Here is a 22843-nt window from a genome sequence, read left to right as displayed (position 1 = left end):
GGGGGCTCTGCGCTGCCATCGCTGCTGCGAGTTGTGGCCGTTCTCAGCCCGCTGCTCCCTGCCCCGGTGCCACGCGGAGCCGTGCCGCTGGTTCCTGTTGTGGGCAGCGGATGGGCCTCGCCCCGCAGCTGCTGGAACAAAAAACACGGACAAACGGAAAACAAACAGGTCCCATCCCTGCTGCCCCCCCCAGCCCCAGGGCTGGCCCCCACCGGGGGACAGCACAACCGCATCAGGGCTCTGCAGGACAGGGCTGGCTCCTGGCACATGGGAACACGACCACAGCACCAGCAATGGGAAAGGCCGGGGGACCCTAACGGGTTCTACCCCATGGAGATAACAGCAGGGAGAAGACCCCCAGCACCAAAGAACCCCCGGTATTTGGGGCGCTGCAACCCTGAACGTGCAACCCCCACACCCCACACATTCCCCCCCCCCCCCCGAGCCCCCACATCAAGAACGAGCCAGGCGCTAGAATAAATAAACTTTATTCTGGAGCCAGCCTCCCCCTCCCCGTCCGTGTCCCCCCCCCCATCCTCCCTGTGCCCGTGAGGCCGGGGTGGCACCACAGCCCCCACCCTCCCTGGGGGGGGGGGCCGGGGCAGGGCCCGCCTGGTGCCCCCCGGCTCTAAACCCACTAAAACCTCAACAACAACCAAAAAAAAACCAAAAGAGATTTAATAATAATAAACTGTGCATCCCCTCCCCCACCTCCCCCCCCCCCCCCATCCCATCCCCCCCCACCCCCACCCGGGCAGCACCCACCGGGCCCCCTCCACCTGCACAGGCCTAAAAACCCCTCCAAACTTTTACAAAGGTTTTAAAACGTATTTATAGATATTTATAGATATTTATATATATATACTTTGCTTTCTCTTCTCTTTTAAATGACTCTGCTTCCTCGGCGGGCGGGGTCTGGCCGGGTCCCGTCCCCCCCCCCTCACTTCGCTGGGATTGGGGTGGGAGGGCTGGGGGGGGGGCTGTGGGTGGCTCGGTGGTCGCGATCCCATGGGTGCTGGTGCTGGTGGGGCCGGGGGGGGGTCCCCGCGCCCCTGAAATGTGACTCAACCAACGCGCTGTGCCCAGGGCCGGGGGGGGGAGCGGGCCGGGGGCTCCCCAAGGAGTCCACCCCGGGCGATGGGGAGGTCCGGATTGGGGGGGGGGGGGGGGGGGGCTGTGGCTGCGGTGCCGGGTGCCCCCCCCCCCAACTTCACCGCACGCCGGCGGTGCCGGGCTCTGTCCTGGTGCGCGCCGGGCGCGGGTCACGGCGACTGCGTGGCCGGGCTGCTGCGGTTGGAGCTGGGCGAGAGGCTGGGGCTGCAGCTGCCCGGGGGGGGGCCCAGGGTGCCTGTGCGGGGGCCGCCCGGCTGCCCCCCCAGCGTGTCCATGCCCTCCGAGTTCTCCAGCATCTCCTGGATGAGCGGCGGCATCGACCCCGGGATCTCCATCTTGAGCGTGATCACTCGCTCGGCGCCTGCGGGGAGGGTTGGGGTCAGCAGGGGGGTGATGGCACCCCCAAAACGGCACCACCAAACCAGCACCTACAAACCGGCACCTCCAAAACTGGTACTTGCAAACCAGCACCTCCAAACCGGCATCTCCAAACTGGCACCCCCAAACCAGCACCTCCAAACCGGCACCCCCAAACTGGGCACCCGCAAACTGGCACCACCAAACCGGCACCTCCAAACTGGCACCTCCAAACCAGCACCTCCAAAACTGGTACCTCCAAACTGGTACTTGCAAACCAGCACCCCCAAACCGGCACCCCCAAACTGGCACCTCCAAACCGGCACCCCCAAACCGGCACCCCCAAACCAGGCACCCCCAAACCGGCACCTCCAAACCGGCACCTCCAAATCGGCACCTCCAAAACTGGTACTTGCAAACTGACACCCCCAAACCGGCACCTCCAAAACCAGCACCTCCAAACCGGCACCCCAAACCGGGCACCCGCAAACTGGCACCTCCAAACCAGCACCTCCAAACCAGCACCTCCAAAACTGGTACCTCCAAACTGGCACCACCAAACCGCACACCTCCAAACTGGCACCCCCAAAACAGCACTTCCAAAACTGGTACTTGCAAACTGACACCCCCAAACTGGCACCCCCAAACCGGCACTTCCAAAACTGGTACCTCCAAATTGGCACCCTCAAACCAGCACCTCCAAACCGGCACCCCGAAACTGGGCACCCGCAAACCGGGCACCCCCAAACGGGCACCTCCAAACCGGCACACACCATCCCCCTAACCCCCCCCCCAGTGATCCCAAGCCCAGGGGATGCTTCCCTGGGACACGGAGCTGCAGCCCCTTCCTCCAGCCCTCACCCTTGGCGCTGATGCTGCGGAGATCCGTGATCTTCATGAGCATCTTAGGGAACATGTGGGGCCTGTTGGGCCTCCTCTTCCTCACGTACACCTTCAGCGCCTCCAGCAGCGGCTCCTGCAGCTTGTCCACCCTCTCGGGCTGCTCCAGATCCTGGCGGTCTGAGGAATGGGGGGGACACAGTTTATTATAGGGGGTGGGGAAGCACACATCCCATCATTCCCATGGTGGCAGCCATGGGGAGCTCCAGGGGAGTCACTGGGATGGCTGTGCCATGGTGAAGGCCAACATTTGAGGTCTTCTTGATGAGCCATTTGGGGAGTGCAGCCAGGACGATGGGCAAGGTGCACATCCCTGCACCCCCATCCCTGAACCCCCATCCCTGCAACCCCTATCCCTGCATCCCCATCCCTGCATCCCCTATCCCTGCATCCCCATCCCTGCATCCCCACCCCTGCATCCCCCACCCCTTCATCCCCACCCCTGCATCCCCCATGCCTGCATCTCCCATCCCTGCACCCCCATCCCTGCAACCCCTATCCCTGCATCCCCATCCCTGCATCCCCTATCCCTGCATCCCCATCCCTGCATCCCCATCCCTGCATCTCCTATCCCTGCATCCCCACCCCTGCATTCCCCCGCTCTGCATCCCCATCCCTGCATCCCCATCCCTGCATCCCCCATCCCTGCACCCCCATCCCTGCATCCCCAATCCCTGCATCCCCACCCCTGCATCCCCCACCCCTTCATCCCCACCCCTGCATCCCCCATGCCTGCATCTCCCATCCCTGCACCCCCATCCCTGCATCCCCATCCCTGCATCCCTACCCCTGCATCCCCCTCCCTGCATCCCCCGTCCCTGCATCCCATGTCCTGGCACTCACCTCCGCAGATGAGGCAGATGGCACTGAGCAGCCCCGTCTCGGCGTCGTCCATCTCCAGTGGCAGCAGCTGGTTGGCGAAGGCGAACACCAGGTCCGTGAGGGGCCCGAACCCGGCGTTGTGCATCTGCGTGCGGTTCAGCGTCAGCCCGTCCGAGAAGGTCATCGTGTCCTGCTCCGGCGTGTAGCGCGTGCAGATCCGCAGGATCTGGGGGTGAGCGAGGGCTGGGGGCTCAGCCTGGTGTCCCCATCCCCATCCCCGCCCCCATCCCGGTCCCGGCTCTCACCAGGATGTCGAGGCAGGCGGCTTTGAGGAGGGTGATCTGGTCGGCGATGGTGAGCGTGGTGAAGCCGGGGAGCTGCTTGGCAAACTCCACCGTCTTGATGATGCACTTGGTGGACAACTCACTGAACTTGTCCCACAGGTCGATGTCCAGGGACACCCGCTGCTCCGAGCTGTTGTTCTGCGGCGCAAGGCAGGGGATGAGGGCACTGAAGAAGCTTCTGCAGCACCCCCCCCAACCAGGACCCCCCCGGACCCCCCCACCAACTCACCGTAGTGTATTTGCCGAGCTGGCAGAGCGCAGGGAACGTGTCCTGGTGGGCTTTGCGCACCTTCTCCACGAGCTCCTCCACCTCGGGCGTGATGGTGTAGCTCTCCGAGCACTCCGGCTTGGGCACATCTTTCTTCTTCTTGTTCCGGTCATTGCGGACGGCTGCAGGGACAGCGGGGTCAGTGTCACCAGCCCCACGGCCACCAGGCCCTGCCCGAGGTGGGGGCTCAGCCCCAACACACTCTGGATGAGGCCCCCCCCACCGCCAGTGCTGCAGTGACAAACATCCAGCCCTGTACAGCATTCCTTTAAGTAAGCCCCTGAAGGCATTAGGAGGCAATGAGGGGTGACTGTGCCCTGAGGGGGGGGGCACCCCATCCCTTGCCATGGGGACAGTGCTCAGCTCTGCCCTACAAAGCTGATACAGAGGAGGGAAGCATCAGAGAGAGAAAATGGCAGCTGAGGCACCGCACTCACTGTGGGGGAGTGTGGAGGAAGCAGCCGGGAGCAGCCCCACATCCCACAGGGATCAATCTCTGTGGGCCTGGACCCCCTTCCTGAGCTGCAGGGTCTGGGATGCTGAGCCCCCCCCCCCCCCCCCCCATAGCATCCATCGCCCCCCGTCACCCACCCCAGTGGTGCAGCCCTGCGGGGTACGGCCGGGCACCATGACAACTGGCACTGAGACACCAGGAGGCCCCATCAGCATCATTTATCTCTGACATCATCCATCACACGTTGCCTGGGCAACGGTGGGGATGTGACACAAACCCAGGGGTCCCCCATCTTCCCCAGCCCAGGGCCTCCCTGGGCACATGTTGGGAGCTGCTGGGATGGCCCCTGGACCCAGGCTGGATGTCCCCATCCCACCCCTGTCCTCACTCACACTCCTTGGACATGCCGACTTCGAAGCACTTCTGGAGCCGGCAGTACTGGCACCGGTTGCGCGTCACCTTGTTGATGATGCAGTTCTTGTCCCGGTGGCACGTGTACACCATGTTCTTCTGGATGCTGCGGCGGAAGAAGCCCTGGGGGGGGACCCCAAACACCCCAATCAGCGCCCAGCCCAGGGACCCATGGGGATGGTGGCCCTGGCCTAGGGACTCTCATGACCCACGGGGACGGCGGCAGCTCTCACCTTGCAGCCCTCGCAGGCGCTCACCCCATAGTGGTACCCGGAGGACTTGTCCTGGCAGACGAAGCAGGGCTTGTAGATGCGGGGCAGGGGAGGGGGCGAGGGCGGGCTGGGCACGATCTCCTCCGAGCTGGTGCTCTGCGTCTCCACGGCTGCAGGGACGGTGACAGCATTCAGGGCATGGAGACCCCCCCCCATAGGCCCCATGGGGACACCCACCCCCCCCCCATCCCACACCCCGCAGTAGCACCAGGGCTGGTCCCTGGTTGCGGTGACCTGTGCTGCCCATCCGGCCATGGGGCCGAGGTCGCACGGGGCCAGCGGGGAGAGGACACGAGCTGGGAAGATGCGACTTGACATTTCCAGGCCACGGGGATGACGTGGGCTTGAGGCAGACAAAAAAATAATAAAAAGGGGGAAAAAATAGAAAAAAGGAAAGAAAAAAGCCGGGATGCGGGATCCCAGGAGCCCCCGTGCAGCCCCGGCATGGGGGGGGGGGGCTGATGCCGCGCACTCTCACGTGCCCGCACCGTGTGCGCAGCCCCCGGTGCACCATAGTTAGGGGCACCCCCGTGCCCCAAAACCATGTGGGATGTGCCTGCCCCCCCCCCCCCCCCCAAAATCCCATGGGATGTGCCCCTCCCACGCCAGCCCTGGGCCCCACTGCCCCCCAGGACCGCCTGGAGGTACCCAAGCCCCCCAGAACAAGCCCAAACCACTTTGGGGTGCCAGCCCCCAGTGTAGGGTGCAGCCAGGCAGGGGATGGGGTGCAGCCAGGCAGGGGTTAAGCGCTCCCCGGCTGCTACGGGATGTTTGCTCATGTTTTTCTGCAGCGGAGCCAAGCGAACCAGTCAAACAGGATATTAAAGGCCGGGCCCTACGGGGGAGCCCAGGTCCTGTGTCCCCCCCCATCCCCTGTGCCCAAAAAAAGGCCCCAAAATGGGCCCCCAAAAGGAGCCACACCAGGGAGAGGCCCTGGCCAGGGGCACCCACCCCGGCGCTGAGCCAAGGAGGGGTCCTATGCAGGCGGTGGGGCTCTCAGGGGCGACGGATGAGGGTTGGGGGGGTCCCCCCAGCCTGGCTGTGCCACTGCCATGGGTGCAGAAGGGGCTTAGGGAGGGGGGCCAAGGGGGCCAAAGCCACCCATGAGGCTTTGTCACAACAGGGATGGGGAGTGTGCAGCACGGAGGCGAGCGCTGCAGGGTAGGGACCGAGCGTGCGGGGTGGGACGTGAGCGTGCGGGGAGGTTTAGGAGGACGTGGGGTGGGATCCGAGCGAGCCGGGCAGAGCTTCCCAGGCGTCACTGCATAAATCACTGCTGCCACTCGAGGGAGCGGAGCCATTAAAGTGACTGAGCGAACGTCGTCTATAATTTATCGCCTCTTTTATATAATTTAAGAACTTCCTGGTGGAGAGCTGCACTGGCAAAACGCAGATCTGACAGGATTCTGATGTGCTGGGTGCGGAGGAGACGGGAGGGGGAAGGGACCCGCTCCCCGTCCCTGTCCCCCCCCCGCTCCACCAGCGCACGCCACCAGCAACCTCGGGAATCCCCTGCCACCGCAGCAGCCACCGGCCAAGGGACCTCAGTGCCACCAGGGAGGAGACGCGGCTGCGGGGCACAGCCGCCTGCATGGCCCAGGGTCCCCAGGAGCCCCTCGTGGTGGCATCAGGCCTGGGTGCCCCCCAGCAGCACCCTAAAGGCGCCGAGCCACCAGGATGGGTGCAAACGTCATCTGCTCCCACGGGGCCGGCTGGGGACACGGGGAACCCCGCACCCAGGCTCCCTCCCTTCCCCCAGCCCCATCTCCTGTGGAACAGGAGGGGCCCAGGCTCCGGCCCCCCCATCGGAGGAAGCGGAGCCCAGCTGCAGACCAGATGCTGCGGCTCCGGCTGCATCCCCCCTGCCCGCGGCCCCGCCGGCTGCTTCCTGCCCACACCGAGGGGACCCCGGGGCACCCCGGCACCGGCACCCCCGCCCTGGCGTGGGAAAGCACCCGCGGGGCCTCGCCGTGCGCCAGGGCCCGAGGGGACACCCGGGAGTCAGCGCTGCTCCCAGCAACCACCGGCCAAAGCAGCCGGGGATGGGAGCCGGGGATGGGAGCCGGGCGTCGAGAGCAGGGAGACGAGGGGCAAAGCCCCTGCGGTGGGGTCTGCGGCACCCAAAGGAGGGTGGGTGCCCGCCCAGGGCTGTCCTATGGGTGAGGATCCCACATGCCCTCAATTCCAACGCCGGGGGGAGTGAGTGCCCTGGGAGCCCTGAGCCGTGGGGTGCCCCAGGGCATGGGGAGCCACTGGGCACTGCCACCCCATCTGGTCCCTACAGCACATCCTGCCCTGCGGATGGGGGTCCTGCCCCGCAGCAGCATCAGGGCTTAGGGTCCCCATCACCCTGACTCATGCCACAACCAGCCCAGGGTAACAGCGGAGCCACCCGGTGCCAACACACACCCCAACACCGTGGGTCCCCCAAGACCCCCACAGCACCCCACAGACGCCCCTGCATCACACGGACCCACATTGGCACAGGATGCCCATCACCCCAGCGGGCTCCTCCACCGCCCTCATGCCTCAGCTTCCCCAACCACAGCATTCCCAGGCCCCAGTACAGGCTCCCTGAGGAGCGGCTCTTCCCGATGTACCAGCGAGGCCACACAGCACCAGCTCAGCAGCCAGCACCTCGGGGCCAGCCCAGCCACTGCTGTCTATGGGGAAACTGAGGCACGGTGCGGTCACCCTGAGCCTTGCCGCGGGCTGGCAGCCCCGGGCCGGGAGACCCGGCACCGCGGTGTGACGTAGGGAGCGGGGCACAGTGCCAGGGAGAGCTGCCAGCGCCTGCCATTGGGTTGCGGTCACTGTGACCAGTGCCCGGAGGTGCCCTGGCCCTCCCCATGGCACCAGGGCCACACTTCCAATCGGAGCAGCAACCCATGGGGATGGGGCTCTGGCCAGGTCGCCCCTTGTCCTGCAGGATGGGGACACAGTGGCCCCCCAGATACCCCGCTCGGGACAGCACGACCGCACTGGGCTCTGGGGCACAGCCTGGGACACGCAGCCCCCGCAGAGCGGGGGCCCTCCCCAGCTGCAGACAAAGGCCCCTCGGCTGTGCTCTGTGCCAGCGGAAAGGACCAGAGACAATGCAGGGAGCAGGACCAGGGGCCACGGCCACACACAAACCCCCAGCACCAGCACCAGAGAAGGGAGAACCGGCCCCCCCCGGCCCCGTGCGCCCCACTGAAGGCTCATGCAGCCGTTATCACGGTGCCTGTCCCACAGAGCCCGAAAGGACCATTCCAGGGCTGCTATTCCTGCCCATGGGCATCAGGCCAGGCCGGCCACATGCTGTGGGGACCCTAAGGCCCCCCCAAAAGCAGAGCAGGGCCCCAGGTCCCCCATAAGGTGGCAGCCCCAAGGGTGGCAGCTCAGGGTGCAGTGCCTGTGCCCAGCAGAGGCACCCACACATCCTCTGCGCCCTGTCCTGAGGACAGAGGGGACCCACAGGGTGACACGGGGCTGTCACCCCCTCCCAGGCACCAGTGGGGCTGCCTGGACCCCACATCAGCACCCAGGACACCCCAGCCCATGGGGTCACCCTGACCCCGCCAGGGCAATGGCGGGGGGCCCAGGCTGGTGCCCCCCCTCCGCCCGTGCAGCAGCAGCAGCGGCGGCTCCGTTTTAACTGGATTTTGTTGGAGCCCTTATCAGGAGGGAGCGGAATTCCCGCTGGAGCTGGCGCTGGCACCGCTGCAGACCCTGCTCATGGGACGGGGGTGCGAGGGGCACCCACACGGCCCCAGCCCCCCCGCGCTGGGCTCGGCCCCATCCCGACGCTCACCGAAATAGGCCAAGGGTTGCTCATGGCCGAGCTGGCGGCGGCGGTGCCGGAGCTGGGCCTGGGGAAGAGGGGCTTGGGCTGGGGGCTGCGGGCAGCACCCCCGGGATCAGCACCCCCGGGACCAGCCCCCAGCGCCCCGCTCAGCCCCCGCACCCACGGGCAAGCCCCCCGCACCCATCGCTCCGCACCCCGCACCCATCCCCGCATTCCCACCCCCCCGCCCCGGATCAGAGCCGCGTTTCGAGGCCGCTCGTCCCTCCCGGGCGGGCTCCAGCACCGGCCCGAGGCGGCGGTGAGGGGCCCGGCCGCTCCCCGGGGGCGCAGGTACCTACAGCGGCCGGAGCTGCTCCAGGGCGGGGGGCGGCGGGGGGCCCCTCGGGGCGCGGGGGGGCCGCGCTCCGGCAGCAAACAGCCCCGGCCCGGCCCGTAGAAATCCATCCGGAGGAAGGGGCCGGGGGGCAGCCCCGCCACCGCCGCGCCCTCGTACATGGCCCGGGGCCGCGGCTCCCTCCGGTCCGGCGGCGGGGGCGGCCCCGGTGCGGTCAATGCCCCCCCCCGCGGCAGCCGGGCCCCCCGCGCCGCGCTGCCATGGCCCCGCCGGGGCTCAGCCGGGGAGCGCGGCCCCGCCGCTCCGCTCCGCGCCCGGGCAGGCGGCGGCGGCGGAGGAGGAGGAGGAGGAGGAGGACGAGGGGGAGGGGAGGAAGGCGCAGCCCCGCCGGCTCTGCGGCTCCGGCAGCCCCGGTCCCTCCCGGCACCAGCCGCCTCCCCACAGCCTTAACCCGCTCCGCGCCGCGGGGCCGCCCCGGCAGCCCCGGTACCGAACGGGACGGGACGGGGCGGGCGGCACCGGCCACGGGGGACCGGGGTGGGGGGGGTCCGGGGCTGCCCGTCGGCCTTGGCTCATTTGCTTAATGGGATGCGGGTGAACTGCGGGTGAACCCGGCGGGAAGGGCTCACCTCGGCCTGACCCCCGGGGGTGCGGGTACCACGGCCCCGGGGCGGGGGAGCCTGTGTGTGTCCGTGTCCGTGTGTGCACACGCGTGTGTTCGCATGTGCAGCCCCGCTGCAGAGCGGCCCGGGCGTGCTCCCGCTGCACTGGGCACTGAGGGGTGCGTTTGTGTGTGTGCACACAGGGCAGCCCGTGTGCATGCATGTGCATCCCTTCTACACGCACATACATGTGTGTGACACCGTGTCCCCACCAAGCACAGGAGCAGCGGAGCACGTGAACGCGTGTCTGTGTATGTCCACGCTGCGTGCGAGCGCGTGTACACACCGCCACTGCGCACATGTGCGTGTGGCCCATAGCACCACACGTTATCCCTCCCCATCCGTGCATACAGGCCACCACTGGAGGTGACACCCCAAAGCGGTGACACCGGCATCACAGTGGGCTCAGCACCACTCTCTGCACCAGACAGGGCCGGACCCATGCCAAGGACCACAGCTGCAGTGCATGTGGCCTTTGCCATGTGATGGGGTTCACCTCTGCCCCACGCTGCCACCAGAGGGGTGCCCTTAGAGGGGGAGCTCAGGACACTACAGAGCCCAGTGAACCCCAACATGGGTCCTGCTATGGGCAAGCAGCTCAACCCTGCACACAGCAGCCCTGCACATGCAGCAAGCAGACAGCGTGCATGAGCAGATGTGCATGTGCACACGTGTATGCATGCACACATGTACATGGCAGTATGCACACACGGAACAGGGTGCACGCACAGCCCCCAACACTCAGGACACCCTCCCGCTGGCACAGCCGCACTCAGCACATCCATGGGCCCCAAAGTGAGCAGCAAGGGGCCCCCCAAAGAGAGGGGGGAAAAGGGGAGGAAAACACAGAAATGAGTAAGAAAAAGGCCGGGAGGCGTGTGTGGATGTGTGCGGATGTGCGTGTGTGTGTGGATGTGTGTGCATGTGTATGGATGTGTGTGCATGTGTGGATGTGTGTGCATGTGTGGATGCGTGTGGATGTGTGTGGATGCGTGTGGATGTGTGTGCATGTGTGGATGTGTGCGCATGTGTGGATGCGTGTGGATGCGTGTGCATGTGTGGATGCGTGTGGATGTGTGCAAAGCAGAGCGGCGGCGCCTGTTTAAATAATAATAGAAAGTCAAAGGCTTTGCTTAGCCAGCAGGTTTCTGAACAAAAGCCCAGCGCTCCTCCAACTTCCTGCAGCGAACATGACAAATGTCTGCTTTGACTCATTTACCAGCGCTGGAAAGAATGTGGCTGCGACGGAGCGGACGGCGGAGGGGACGGCGGCCGGTGGCACCGCGCAGCCCGGCCGGTTGTGCCGTGCACGCAGGCCCCGCCGGGCAGCGCTTCCCGTCCCACGCCGGAAGAACAGGAAGAAGCAGAGATTAAATAAAGAAGAAACCACCCCAAAGTCTTAACGCAGAAGCCAAGAGGAACTGGGCGAGGGGAGCACCCGGCACGCGAGGGCAACAGGGACACCCTAATGCCGTGTCCCACTGCCCCACAAGCAGCCTGGAGGTGCCAGAATGGGGTTCCCTGCTTAGCAGCATCCCCCCGGCCCCAGCCCTGCTTCCTCCCGGCACCACTCAAGGGGGACAGACAATGCTCTGGGGAGCACAGGATGCTCCCATGAGCGTGATGGAGCCTTGGCCACAAAGCCCACGAGGACACCACGGTGCCCAGAACGGGCAGCTTCAGGAGCGCACGGTCACAGCCCCAACAACAGACCACGGGCAGGGACCCCCAGGACCCCCCCACAAACCCACCCAGCGCAAGCCTGGGGTTCGGGGTGCAGGGCCCCAGCCCCTTCCCCCCATCCCCATGCTGGCACCTCGGGGCCCCGCAGCCCCCCGCTCGCCCGCCCACTTCAAAAGACCCCATTTATCCCCTTCAGCGCCTTTTGAGCGCGGCGAATTCCCGGCTCCCCCCCGGCCCCCGTGACAGTGATAGAAAACCTCCGCTGTAATGGGCTTTCCCAGGCGCGGGGGCCCTGCGCCCGGCGCGGCCTCATCAATCTTCCCCGAGCGGAGGAGATGGGGAGGTGGCCGAGGGGTCCCCAGCCCCGGGGCTCCCCGGCCCCTGCCCCGAGCAGGGCCCCCCATCCCCATCCCCATCCCCATCCCCATCCCCATCCCCCCCCGGCTGCAGGGAGCACGTTTTGCTCATTAATTTTTAAAAATTAATTAATTACGGGGCCGCTGCGGGAGAGCGGCTGCGGCGCGGAGGAAACCGGAGCCAGGGGGTAGGGTGACAGCCGGGCCCCCCGGCCCGGCAGCCCAGAGCACCGGGAGGGGGCCACGGTGGGGGCCCAGTTCCAGCCATCAGGCCTGGGAACCAGGGCAGCGGGAGGGTTTGGGGGGGGGGGGGGAACCCCTCATAGCCCCCCATGGGCAAGGGAAGGGGGCCCCCCAGGACAGCCAGACCCAAAGCATCCCTAGGGACAGCACCGCCACACGTGCATGGGGACACAGGCAGCCCTATGGCACATGTGGCGTGCACACACGGGCACAGCGGGCGCTGAGCACGCTTGCACACCCCTCCACACACAGTCACTCAGCCCTGCACATGCCTGTTACACGTATGAACCCCACATACACACACAGAACCGCAGCCACATGTGGGCACAGCTGGCAGCACACACGCACAGCGTCACGGACACACATGGATGTGCAAGGGGGCACACACGTGCTCACGCAGCAGAGAGTGGGGAGAGGTCCCACATGCACCCTGGGTGCCCCACACTCTTCACCCATAGCCTGGAGCCCTGGCCGTGGCAATGGGTCCCAGGGCACCCAGGGACACCCACTGCAGACTGAGGGGTGCCACCGGCCCCCCCCTGCACCCACACCCAGGGCAGCCCAGCACCACGCACAGGATACAGCCAATCCCATTCCCTGGCATCCCAGGAGCCGGATCCGGCACCAGCAGCCCCAGCGCCACCGGATCCCCATCCTGACACCCACGGCCCCAGCGTGGCTCCCGGCCAAACCCCCCCGGGGGGGGGGGGGGCGGCATCTGCACCCCCGGGGAGGGCCCAGCCGGATCAGCCCGAGGGCTGTGCAGCTGCAGCACATCTGGTGAGGGTGGGCTGGTGGTGGGGATGGGGGCGCATCGGGGGGGGGCTGCACCAGCCCCCAGATGGGACATGGATCCCAGCAATTCCCTCCTGGCCCCATCGCCAGGAGCAGGGGCATCCTGCCCACATCCCCCAGACACTGCAGGACCTACAGAACCACGGCACCCGTTAGGCTGTGCGGGTGCTACGGGGGGAGCACACAGAGAACCCCACCCCCTGGAACGCGCTCCCAAACAGGGAAAGCCAAGGTGAAACTGAGGCAGAGCCCACCCGGGACCCACCATCCCCATTGTCAGACACGGGGGGAGAATGATGCTGGGGGACACAAGAGCTCCCCACATCCCATTCCCACAATGCCAGACGTCGGGAATGGCCCCAGAGCCAGCGCGGGGGAGGGGCCCCACCCGCCGACACCCAGTCGCTGAACTGGTCCCACTGGGTCCCACCGCCGCCGGGGCGGCTCCGGCGGGGACAGCACCGCAGGCCGGCCCTGCCCGGGCCTGCACCGTCCCCCGCGGCCAGGGATGGGGTTGGGGGGGGGGGCCCCGCCACACCCCGACCCACGGCGGCCTCCCCGACGGCGGGTGCCGCGGGGCACCCATGGCACCGGCACGGGAACGGGCGAGGGCACCCATCCGCAGCCGTGCATGGGGTCCGGCAGCTGCCCCATGGCACCCATTGGGGGTGCAGGGAAACTGAGGCAGGCTGCGGGTCACGGTGCCGGGAGCACCTCCCGCGGCTCCTGGCTGCCGGCGCGGCGGGGCGGTGATTACGGGGGCCGTGATGGACGACCCTGTCAGGGGGAAATTGAATCAGGAGCAGACGCGATGATTGCCTTCATCGCCTCCCCCACCGCGGCCCCCACGCCGCCGGCGAACAAAGAGCCACCGCGGGGACACGGCATCGGCCTCCTCGGCCATTGCCGAGCCCGCTCCATCCAGCCCGGCCTCGGTGGGTGCTGGGGGGACAGCCGAGGGCCCCTTCCCAACGCCGTTAACAGCCGGGGTATAAACACAGCCGCTAACAAAGGCACAGCAGCAATTAAGACACACACACCCGTGCCTCAGCTTCCCCAGTGGCACTAACGGGGGACACGCAGGGGGAAGCAGCCGGCACTCGCCCCCCAACCAGGAAGGAGCTGGTGCCCCCAAACAGAGCTTCCCATTAGTGGCTGTGAGCAGGGAGACCCCCCCATCACCAGTGTCACCGCCCTAGAGCTGGTTATGGACCGGTGCTGGAGCAGCATCGTGGGGTCAGCACCCGCATCCCAATCTGAACACAGACCCCAGCACCCAGGGGTCCTCACACCTCTCCCCAGCACTGGGGGTCCCACCAGCCCCCCCACACACACCGGAAGAGCCGCGGTACTCACTGGCAGGTGAGGGGGTGCTGTATCCGCTGACGGGCAGCTGGTGCTGGATACCAGCAAGTGTGCTGGGCGGTGAGAGCCCCCCCAGCATGTGGGGGAAGAAGAAGGCGTAGGGGGGCACGGGGTAGCCATTGAGGTGCCCCCCTCCAGGAGTGGGGCAGGAGCTGCTGTTGCTGGCCATGGCGAGGGGGGGTCTCCGCAGGCTGGGGGGCTCTCAGGTGCAGGGTGCAGGGCCTGAGCAGAGCATGGGGCCCGCGGGGACCCGCTGCCCGGCGCTGTCCTCACTGGCTCCTGCGGCGCTGTGGGGTGAACAGAGAGGGGGGTCAGTGATGGGGCACCCAGCAGCCGTGCCTCAGTTTCCCCAGACCCCCCCCCCCACCATTCCCAAGGGCCACGTCCCCTCCCGGCCCCCGGAGGGCGCAGCCGGCCGGGCCCAGCGCTCCCCATGGGATTAACGACAATCCCCCAGATTAACGGCACCGGGACGGGCAGGCGCAGGGCGCTAATCCGGGTTTAACGGGTGATGGGGGGGATGGCGCAGGGACACTGCGGCCCCATAGGGCACCCCCTCACACCAGGGACCAAGCAACAGCCCCAGACCTGCTCCCCCAGCCTTATCCTGGGAGTGGGGCGCATGGGGCAGCCCCCCTTGCCCCACTCCGGGGGCTGCAAGGCAGCCGAGGGGGGGGGATATGGGATGGACGAGCACACCGGGGTCCCCTGAGGACAGTGGCCCTGCTCCACCCTGGCTCTGCTGTCACGGCCACGGCCCCTCCACCTCTGCTCCCACACACGCACCGAGCACAAGGGGCCTCAGCCTTGGTCATGGGGCAGGAAAGCGGGGTGGGGGGGTCCCCCTGAGGTCCCGGGGGGGGCTCAGCCTCTGCTACAGGGCTGGGCTGTGCCCGTCGAGGTGCAGCCTGCACCGTGTGCCTGGTGATGCCAGCAGCTCCCACGCCAAGGCAGGGACGGGGACCCTGCGCCAGGCTGGGGGGTGGCGGTGGGAAGAGAGGTCCGGGGGGGTAAGGGGGGGGCACGGGGCTTTCACAATCCGGGCTGGCTGTTTATTTAAGCTCTGGCGCGGGGCCCGGCGGGGGCTGTTTATTTGCCGAGAGTGTTGGCTCCCGGCCTGGCGGAGGCGGAAAAGGATCCAGAGGAACAAGGCTGGGCCGCCCGGCGAGGCGCTGGGATGGGGCTGGGACGGGCACGGCCCTGCCCGCCCCACCAGCACCCATCTGCGAGCACCCATCCAAGACAGGACCCCCCCCCACCACCACCATCCTCCCAGTATACACCAGCACCCGCAGCCCCAGCGCTGCTCCCACCCATTGAGACCCGCTGGAGCACCCATGGGAGACATAAGGGCAATGGCTGCAGTGGGGGTTACATCCTCCCCAAGCACGAGATGCTGCGGGATTCCCGTGGGCACAGTGCTGGACACGGGGTCAGCATCATCCGCCTGGACCAAGGGCTTGGCACCAGGGAGGGGACAGACCTGGCATGGGGTCCCCACATGGCATTGCAGGGACCCATAGTGGGGGGCTGCCCATAGCGGGGGGTGCCCATGGCCCCCCAGCCAGGCAGTGGTCCCTGCACCGCGCTGGCCGGGGGGAGCAGGGGGGATGGAGGCAGGGGAAGCACTGTTTATGTTTGGCAGTGCCAAGTGCTCGCCCGGCACCGCGCCAGCCGCAACGGGGCCCAATCACTCAACACGCTCCCCCCGCATGCAGCCAGCCTGGGACCAAACGAGGCTGGCACCGGGCACCCCAAACCTGCTGCAGACCCACAGCTTCCCAATGCCCCACAGCGGCAGGAGGGTCTGGACCCCACGGACCCCCGTGCCAGCACAGGCCCTGGCACACGGCTGCTCCCAACCCGGCTGTCACGGGCATCCCGAACATGAGTCCCGGGCATGGCAAATGGGGTCCCAGCTCCTGGAGTGCCCCAGGCCAGCAGCATGAGGCCGGGGGCCGCGCAGCCCCTCGAGAGGGGCCCACGCTCGCCCTTCCCGGCGCCTTTTCCTCCAGTCCCCGGCAGGAGCTGGACGGGCCCCGGAGCTTCCTGGAATCCAGCGCCTCGTTCCAGCCCCGCGGAAAACGCTGCTGCGGGGCCCGGGCCAGATCCCAGCCACGAGGAACCTCCCGCCCAGGCCGGGGGTGGCCCCCGGGAGCGGACGGACGCACGGACACACGCACCGGAGCCTTCCCAGGGCTGGCAGCAGCGCGGCTGGGGGCGACCACGGCTGCCAGAGCCGCTTTCAGCCCATGGACCCCAACAGAGCGCACCCCGCACGCCCCAATAGAGCCGGCAGCACTGGCACAAGACCCCCAGGAGACCCCTTCCAAAAGCAGTGCGACCCCAGGTTGGATTCACTGCCCATCCCCAGGCACAGCCCGTGGCACGGGCAACGCTAACCACAGAGCACCCAGCATCACACCGGGACTGCGGTACCCAACCACGGCAGCCACCCCCAGCCCTGCCTGCTGCGGGGGCCAGGCAGCACCTCCCATCCGCGAACCGCCCCCCCCCAGTGCAGCAGCACCCCCAGCCCCGGTGCCCTCATCACACCACCAAACCCAGCCGCGCTTCCTGCCGGGGCACACAGCGATGGCACTGCCAGCGCCCGGATGTGACACTCTGGGGAGCAGGGACACCGCCCTGGCCCCCCCTGGCACGGAGGGGACAAACGGGGTTGGGGTTGCTCTGGAGGTGCCTGGCAGGGCAGCGGGCAGCAGCCAAGCCCTTCCTGTCATGCTTGCGGGCACCGTGCTCCCGGCCGCAGCTTCCCCTCACCGCTATCAGTTCCTGGGCAGCCAGGTTTCAGTTCACCCCCAGACTGGCTGCCACGGATGCCGGCCACCCCAAACTCTGCCACCCCAAACTCTGCCACCCTGCTCCTGTATCACTCTGCTCCTGTGCCACCCCAAACTCTGCCACCCCAAACTCTGCCACCCCAAACTCTGCCACCCGGCTCCTGCGCCACCGCAGACACCTCCACCTCTCTCCTGTACCACCCCGCTCCTGTGCCACCCTGGTGCCCTGCCACTCCTCTGCCGCCACCACCCCAGCCCCCTGCCTGCCCACATCCCCCAGCCTCACCACAACGGGTCACAGGCACATCACGGTGCCAGGCCACCCCCGTGGCACCCAGGCCGAGGGCCAGGCCAGGGAGCTCTGGGGACCCCGCTGTGCCGGGGGGAGCCCGGTGGCCCCTCTGCTCTGGCAGCCTCCTGGGCAGGGCAGGAAGCGCCCGCGGAGCCGCTGTGCGGTCGAAGCCTGCGGTTTCCTCGCTGCTGTCAGCGCTTGGCCCGGGGCGGCCTCACACGAGAGGCCAAGGAGCGGCTGCCCCCCAACCACCCCCGGCACCCCGGCTCCAGCAGCGCGGCTCAGGGGGTGCGCGGGGTCCCCCGGCAGGGCCGCACAAGCGAGACCCCCACCCTGTATCCCCGAAGCATCTCAGCCGTGAGTCACCATCACGTTTCTCACGTCCCCGGGCAGGCGTGAATCATGCCCCAGCCCGGCTGCAGAGCCGGAGCCAGCGGCACACGCTCGGCACAGACTGCGTGTGCCGGAGCTGGGGCTGCCACAGCCGCGCTCATGGGGGATCTGGGGCTCGCGTGGACCCCCGGAACCGCATGGGCAGCACTGATGCCACTGCACCACGGCACCCTATGGACCAGCATCAACCCACACCCGGACACAGCGACACCGCGGTGGTGGGGATGGAGCTCCTTGCCAACACCCCACGGGGGCCCCATGGCGTGAGCCCTCGCCCCGTGGGTCCTCGCCCCTGACACCCCCACGTCCCGCTGCCGGCTGGGAGCCACAAACTGAAATTCCACCTGTTGTGGCCAGGCCGGCTCTGGTTACTCCGGGAACGCGATGCTCCGGTTACACATCCCGCACCCACCACCACGCTCCCCATTCTTCTGTAGGAACAGGTGCCCCGGCCCCCGCCACAGCCCCCGGCACGGCACCGGCACGGCCGTGCCACGTCGCCACCGGCTCCGCACCGTGGGGGCTGCATCCTGGGAGCAGCAGAACCAAAGGACCAGCCATGCCCCCCAGCCCCTCGCACCGCGGGGACCCCCACCCATGCCCACAGCGGGGACACCCCGGGCTCCAGCTCAACCCCGATGAGCCCACAAGTCCCGCTCACGGGGGTGCCCCATCCCGGCTCCCCTCGGGAGCAGCAGGATTGCGCCGAGGCAGCCCCCAGTTGTTTTTAGCCCTGGATGCGGCGCGCAGCCGGCGCCCTGGGAACGGCGTGCCGGGAACAGCGCGGCCCCAGACAGCCCTTTCTGGCTCGGCGACAGCCGGCAGACAAGTGCAGCCGGCTGCGCCCGCGGCATGGGGCCGCTCGGGACACGGCACCCGCGGCTGGCGTGGGACAGCGCAGCGGGCAGGCGGCAGCGCAACAGCCCCGGACACCGGGATCTGGTGGCACCGTGCCCCTGGCTCCGGCAGGCTCCAGGACCGGGTCATGCAAGGATGGGACCTGGGATACCCGGCGGGAGCCAAACCGCCACCGCGTCGCACCCAGGCTTGGCTACGCAAGGGCACGCAGCCGTGTGCCACCACCGTGTCCCCTGGCACCGCCTGGTAACCGGGGCCGGGGCAGGCCAGGACGGGCACACACGGCCTCTTGCCGGGCCCTGCCATGAGCTTTCCCCCCCCACCACCACCGCTAAGCCGCCTCCAGCCGCAGGGAGATTAACCCATTTTCTGTAATCAGCACATGTGTCACCGCAGATATGATCGAACCCCCCCCGTGCTGCCAGCACCGCAGCCCTTCCCCCCGAGCCCTGGGGCTGGCACTGCCATGGGGAGCCCTGCGGCATGGGGGTACCCCGCAGCATGGGCCCCACAGTCCCAGCCAAGGGTCCCCATAAAGTGCTGCAGCAGCATCCCAGAAAGGGCAAAGGAACACCCCCAGTGGCAGCACTGGTGGCCCAGGGCACGCTCTGCCCACGGCCGGTGCAGCCGAATGTGGCACGTTGACACGCCAGAGCCTCCTGGTTATAAATAGAGCCGGAGCCGCGGCGCTGGTGAATCCCAGCGCCGCAGGGCAGGCGGTGGCATGGGCCCTCCCCAGGCTCACCGGCCGCAACGCTGCTCACAGCACCGGGACCAGGGACACAGCGGGGGCACAAGGACAGCCGGGCACCCCTGCACGCACGGGGTAGCACAGGATGAGGCACTGGGCACTGTCCTCTCCCCCCTGTCCCGGTGCCCGCTGGTGGCAGCTGGGTCACCGGGAAGGGTCTGCAAGTGGTGGATGAAGGTACCAGGCACCCACTGGCATCCCCAGTGCCAGCACCCGTGGGGACACGCGTGTCCCCGCACCACAGCAAGGTCACCCCCAAGGGCAGGGCGCGGGGCCCACGGGTGACATATGGCCCGGCAGCGGTGGCTGTGGGGCTGCTAAGCCACCGAGTCGTCACCCGCTAATCCCAGCACCGAGGCTGCGGTCAGGGCACCGCACCCAGAGCTGCCACCCGGTGCCTCCCAGCACCCTCGAGCGGGACAGGCGAGGGGCACCGGTGTGGGGATACCCCCGTGTCCCCCCCCCGCCGGGCACCCACTGGGCTGTGGGACAGCCCCTGCCACCCAACGAGGTCAAAGGTCAGAGGCACAGATTTGGGGGACACCCCAGCTCCAGCGGGCAGGGGGGCTCTGCACCGACCGCCCCCCCCCCGGGTTGGGGCGCTGCTGCCCATCCCGAGGGTCCCCCCACCCTCGGGGTCGCGGAGTGGGGGGCACGCGGTGGGGCAGCCCCCAGCTCCCCCCCCACTACCGCCACCACCGCTCCATCAGGACCCCGCCGGGGCTCCGCCACCCCCGGGCCTACCCCGGGTATCTGCGGCGGCGGCAGCCGGCACCCCCCGCCCGGCCCCCCCCGGCCCCGCCGCCGCGCCAGCGCCCTGTCAGCCGCGGAGAGCGATGGCTTCCTCCGCCCGCCGGCCAGGAAACGGCGCAGACGCCGCTCCCGCCCCCCCGGACCCCAGCCCCCGGCGCCCCCCGCGCCCCCGGCCCCTCTCACCCGCCCGGCCCCGCCGCCTGCGCCCCGGCTTCCCCCCCCCGGCACCCCGAAAAGGGGAAGCGGCCCCGGCTTCCCCCGCCGCGGGGTGGGGGGGGGGGGGGGGGGAACGTGGCTGCGCGCACCGGTAACGGGGGCGGGGGGGGGGGGGGGTGTCGGCGATTCCGGGGGCATCCCCCAGCCCCGCGCTCTATGGAGGGGTCCCGGAACCCCCCATGGGGTAGGGGGTACCCCGAACCCTCACAAGGGAGGCGGGGGGGAACCGGCCCCGGGAGGGGGGACCCCAGCACCGGTAACCGGAGAGGACCCAGCACCGCCAAGGCCGGGGAAGACGGGGGCAAAGCCACGATCCGGAACCGCGGCGGGGGGCAGCGCTGCGCCTCCGGGGCTCACGGCAGCCTCGGCCAAGCGGGGGGGGGGGGAGTGTGTGTGTGTGGGGGGGGGGGGGGGGAGACGCACCGGGATCCCCCCCCCCCCCCACCGGGAGGGATCCCCGTTAAGCGGAGGGGGATCCCCAGAGGCGGTACCGGATCCGCGGCAGGATCCTCCCTCCCCACCCCGGTGCGATCACAGGGGCCCGCTCCTTTACCTGATCACGGAGACTTCCCACCGAGATCCTCAGAACCGGGGAGCTCCCGGTGGCGGCTGCATGGCGGCGGCGGAGGGACCCGGCCTGAACGGGGGGGCGGTGATGGGGGAGCGGGGGGGGGGGGTACCGGAGGGGGGGGTTCAACGAGCGGCGGCCGCGGCCATTGCGAGTCATGTGCTCGCGGGGAAACTTTACCCGGGGCTGGGCCGGGCGCGGCGGCGGCGGCGGCGGGCGGGGACCGAGCGGAGGGCACGCCCCCTCCCGCAAGCCACGCCCCTCGCATAAACCACGCCCGTTCGCACACCACGCCCTTCACGCAGTCCACGCCCCCTGACCCTCGCCAGCCAATGGGAAGCCGCCGTGGGCGGGGCCGGCGCTACATTGTAACTCTTTGAAGTCTCCAGAAGGCGGAAGGGGAGAAAGTGGGTGCGCGCGCCGCGAGGGAAGCGGGGTGGGGGGGGGTGCTCTTAAAGGGGCCGCGCATCATAAACCTCGTTGCCCCTTTTCCTTCTCCTTGTGTCATAAAAGAATGGAGGGGATACAGGATGGGGGTGCGGGGGGGGTGTGAAGGGACCACCCAGGGCACGGGGGAGTTTTGGGGTGTCAAGCGGGATGGGGGATACACAAGATGTCCCCAAGCTCAGAGGGGCAGGGCAGGGTCCTCCTCCATGGGCTGAAGTCAAGGGGGTAAAGGAGGCATGCCCGCCTGCCTGCCTGCCCCCCAGCAAAGCCACCGACCCCGAGGACAGGGATATGGACACAGGCTGTGCTGCTGCATTCCTGATCCCCTCATCCCTACCAGGGTGACAGCTCTGGCACCTCTGTGTCCCTCAGATTCTCCCCAGGTCGCCCACCTGCATCCCATTGAGGACACGCGGGGGATGAAGACAACTTTGCTGTGAAAAGGGAAAGAAACAGGCGAGCTGCAGCCTGAGGCAGCCCTGGCCCAGCCTCCTGCCCCAGGCTGGCTCCCGCTGTGTCCCTGGGGCCACCCAGAGCAGCGCGTCTGTGCCTCAGTTTCCCCTCTGTTCAAGGCAGGCTGAGGTGGAATCCCCGGGCCCACTGTGAGCAGCAAGGTCTGGGCACTCACAACCCAGCACGGCCACCGGCCCCCTCCCCAGCACGGTGGTGCTGCCGCTGCGGCAAGGCCCAGGCGCCGGCATGTGCTCAGCCCAGAGGAATGCGCCAAATCACTGCCAGATGTGTGCAGAGGCCACCCCACCGCCCCCTCCAGGGCCCACCGGCCACCAGGGACCCCGCAGCACCCCATTGTGGGGCTGATCCCCCCGCTGCCCTCATCCTGCCTGCCCACGGCTCCCAGCCCCAGCCTGTCCCATGGCGTCGGGGTGCCGAGGTCCAGCGGGAGGATGTGGGTGCCGGGGCACAAAGAGGAGCCATGGGCACAGGGTCGCGTCCCCGGTGTCCCCGCAGCGCTCCCCTGGTGCCACCACAGTGGGGTCATGTGGGGTCCTGCCCCACACCCCCGGCCCCGGTGCCCACAGGAGCGCAGCCGAGCGGAACGGGGCTGTCAGATGGAATCTGGGTGCCGGCGGTGACGCCGCAGCGGGAGGCGGCCGTGCCCGACACGTGGCTGCTTATGTAAGGAGAGTGCAAGGGAGGACAGCGATGGCCGGGGCACCGGGGACACCGGCGAGGGGACACCAGGTCCCCGCTGAGCACATGCGGCCGGACACGCACACAGAGGGCACAGCACGCGTGTGCGGGAGCAGGGGGACGTGGGCACACAGGTGCTGGAGTCGGGGGGACAGGGCCCTGCTGGCCCCTCGGCATCCCCGTGCTGCTGTGGGGCCGGGGGGTCCCCAGCAAGCGGAGGTGTCCCCACACCGCAGCGGTCTCACCGTGGTGCTGCCGGCCCCTCACCGAGCGGTGCTGAGCGGCTCCGGCACCGCGCAGCTCAAGCCATCCGTCTGCGCTATTGATTTTTCACGCACTGCAGCAGAGAACGGAGCCAGGGCTGGCACGGCCGCGGAGCCGCGCTCCCAAGCCATGGGGCCACGTCCCCGTGCCACCCTGCTGTCTGTGTCCCCACCCAGGGCACC

At 68.4% G+C, this 22843-nt stretch overlaps 2 protein-coding genes across 3 annotated transcripts; one reads left to right on the top strand and one right to left on the bottom strand.

Annotated features, from left to right (window-relative positions):
• Positions 1-1176: 1176 nt before the first annotated feature.
• RARA (retinoic acid receptor alpha) lies at positions 1177-21024 on the bottom strand. Of its 2 annotated transcripts, XM_065699062.1 has the most exons (9): positions 20784-21024; positions 14158-14453; positions 4903-5051; positions 4651-4792; positions 3766-3926; positions 3498-3674; positions 3214-3418; positions 2332-2490; positions 1177-1474 (listed from the first exon to the last, which is right to left on the bottom strand). In XM_065699062.1, exons 2-9 carry the CDS (start codon positions 14333-14335, stop codon positions 1263-1265), a joined length of 1383 nt encoding a protein of 460 aa, XP_065555134.1. In that variant the 5' UTR covers positions 14336-14453; positions 20784-21024; the 3' UTR covers positions 1177-1262. The 2 variants fall into 2 exon arrangements, with proteins under 2 accessions (XP_065555134.1, XP_065555135.1); XM_065699063.1 differs by lacking the exons at positions 14158-14453; positions 20784-21024 and adding an exon at positions 9067-9299.
• LOC136024288 (proline-rich protein 36-like) lies at positions 16054-18760 on the top strand. The gene is made up of 3 exons (XM_065699505.1): positions 16054-17616; positions 17682-17934; positions 18090-18760. Exons 1-3 carry the CDS (start codon positions 16054-16056, stop codon positions 18758-18760), a joined length of 2487 nt encoding a protein of 828 aa, XP_065555577.1.
• Positions 21025-22843: the final 1819 nt, after the last annotated feature.

This window comes from Lathamus discolor, chromosome 20 (genome assembly GCF_037157495.1).
Source record: "Lathamus discolor isolate bLatDis1 chromosome 20, bLatDis1.hap1, whole genome shotgun sequence".
In the NCBI taxonomy this organism is placed as follows: domain Eukaryota; kingdom Metazoa; phylum Chordata; class Aves; order Psittaciformes; family Psittacidae; genus Lathamus; species Lathamus discolor.
The sequence above is the reverse complement of the archived record's forward strand: the minus strand, read 5'-3'. Positions and strand labels throughout refer to the sequence as shown.

What these genes read in the sequence shown, in the direction of transcription:
- RARA (XM_065699062.1), bottom strand. Translation starts at nt 14,335, where the DNA reads ATGGCCAGCAACAGCAGCTCCTGCCCCACTCCTGGAGGGGGGCACCTC. An exon ending in GCGCCTGCGAGGGCTGCAAG is followed by an intron (nt 4,793 to 4,902) that starts GTGAGAGCTGCC and finishes GTCCCCCCCCAG; the next exon opens with GGCTTCTTCCGCCGCAGCAT. An exon ending in AGTCGGCATGTCCAAGGAGT is followed by an intron (nt 3,927 to 4,650) that starts GTGAGTGAGGAC and finishes CTGTCCCTGCAG; the next exon opens with CCGTCCGCAATGACCGGAAC.
- LOC136024288 (XM_065699505.1), top strand. Translation starts at nt 16,054, where the DNA reads ATGAGTCCCGGGCATGGCAAATGGGGTCCCAGCTCCTGGAGTGCCCCA. An exon ending in ATCCCCGAAGCATCTCAGCC is followed by an intron (nt 17,617 to 17,681) that starts GTGAGTCACCAT and finishes GCCCGGCTGCAG; the next exon opens with AGCCGGAGCCAGCGGCACAC. An exon ending in CGTGAGCCCTCGCCCCGTGG is followed by an intron (nt 17,935 to 18,089) that starts GTCCTCGCCCCT and finishes ATTCTTCTGTAG; the next exon opens with GAACAGGTGCCCCGGCCCCC.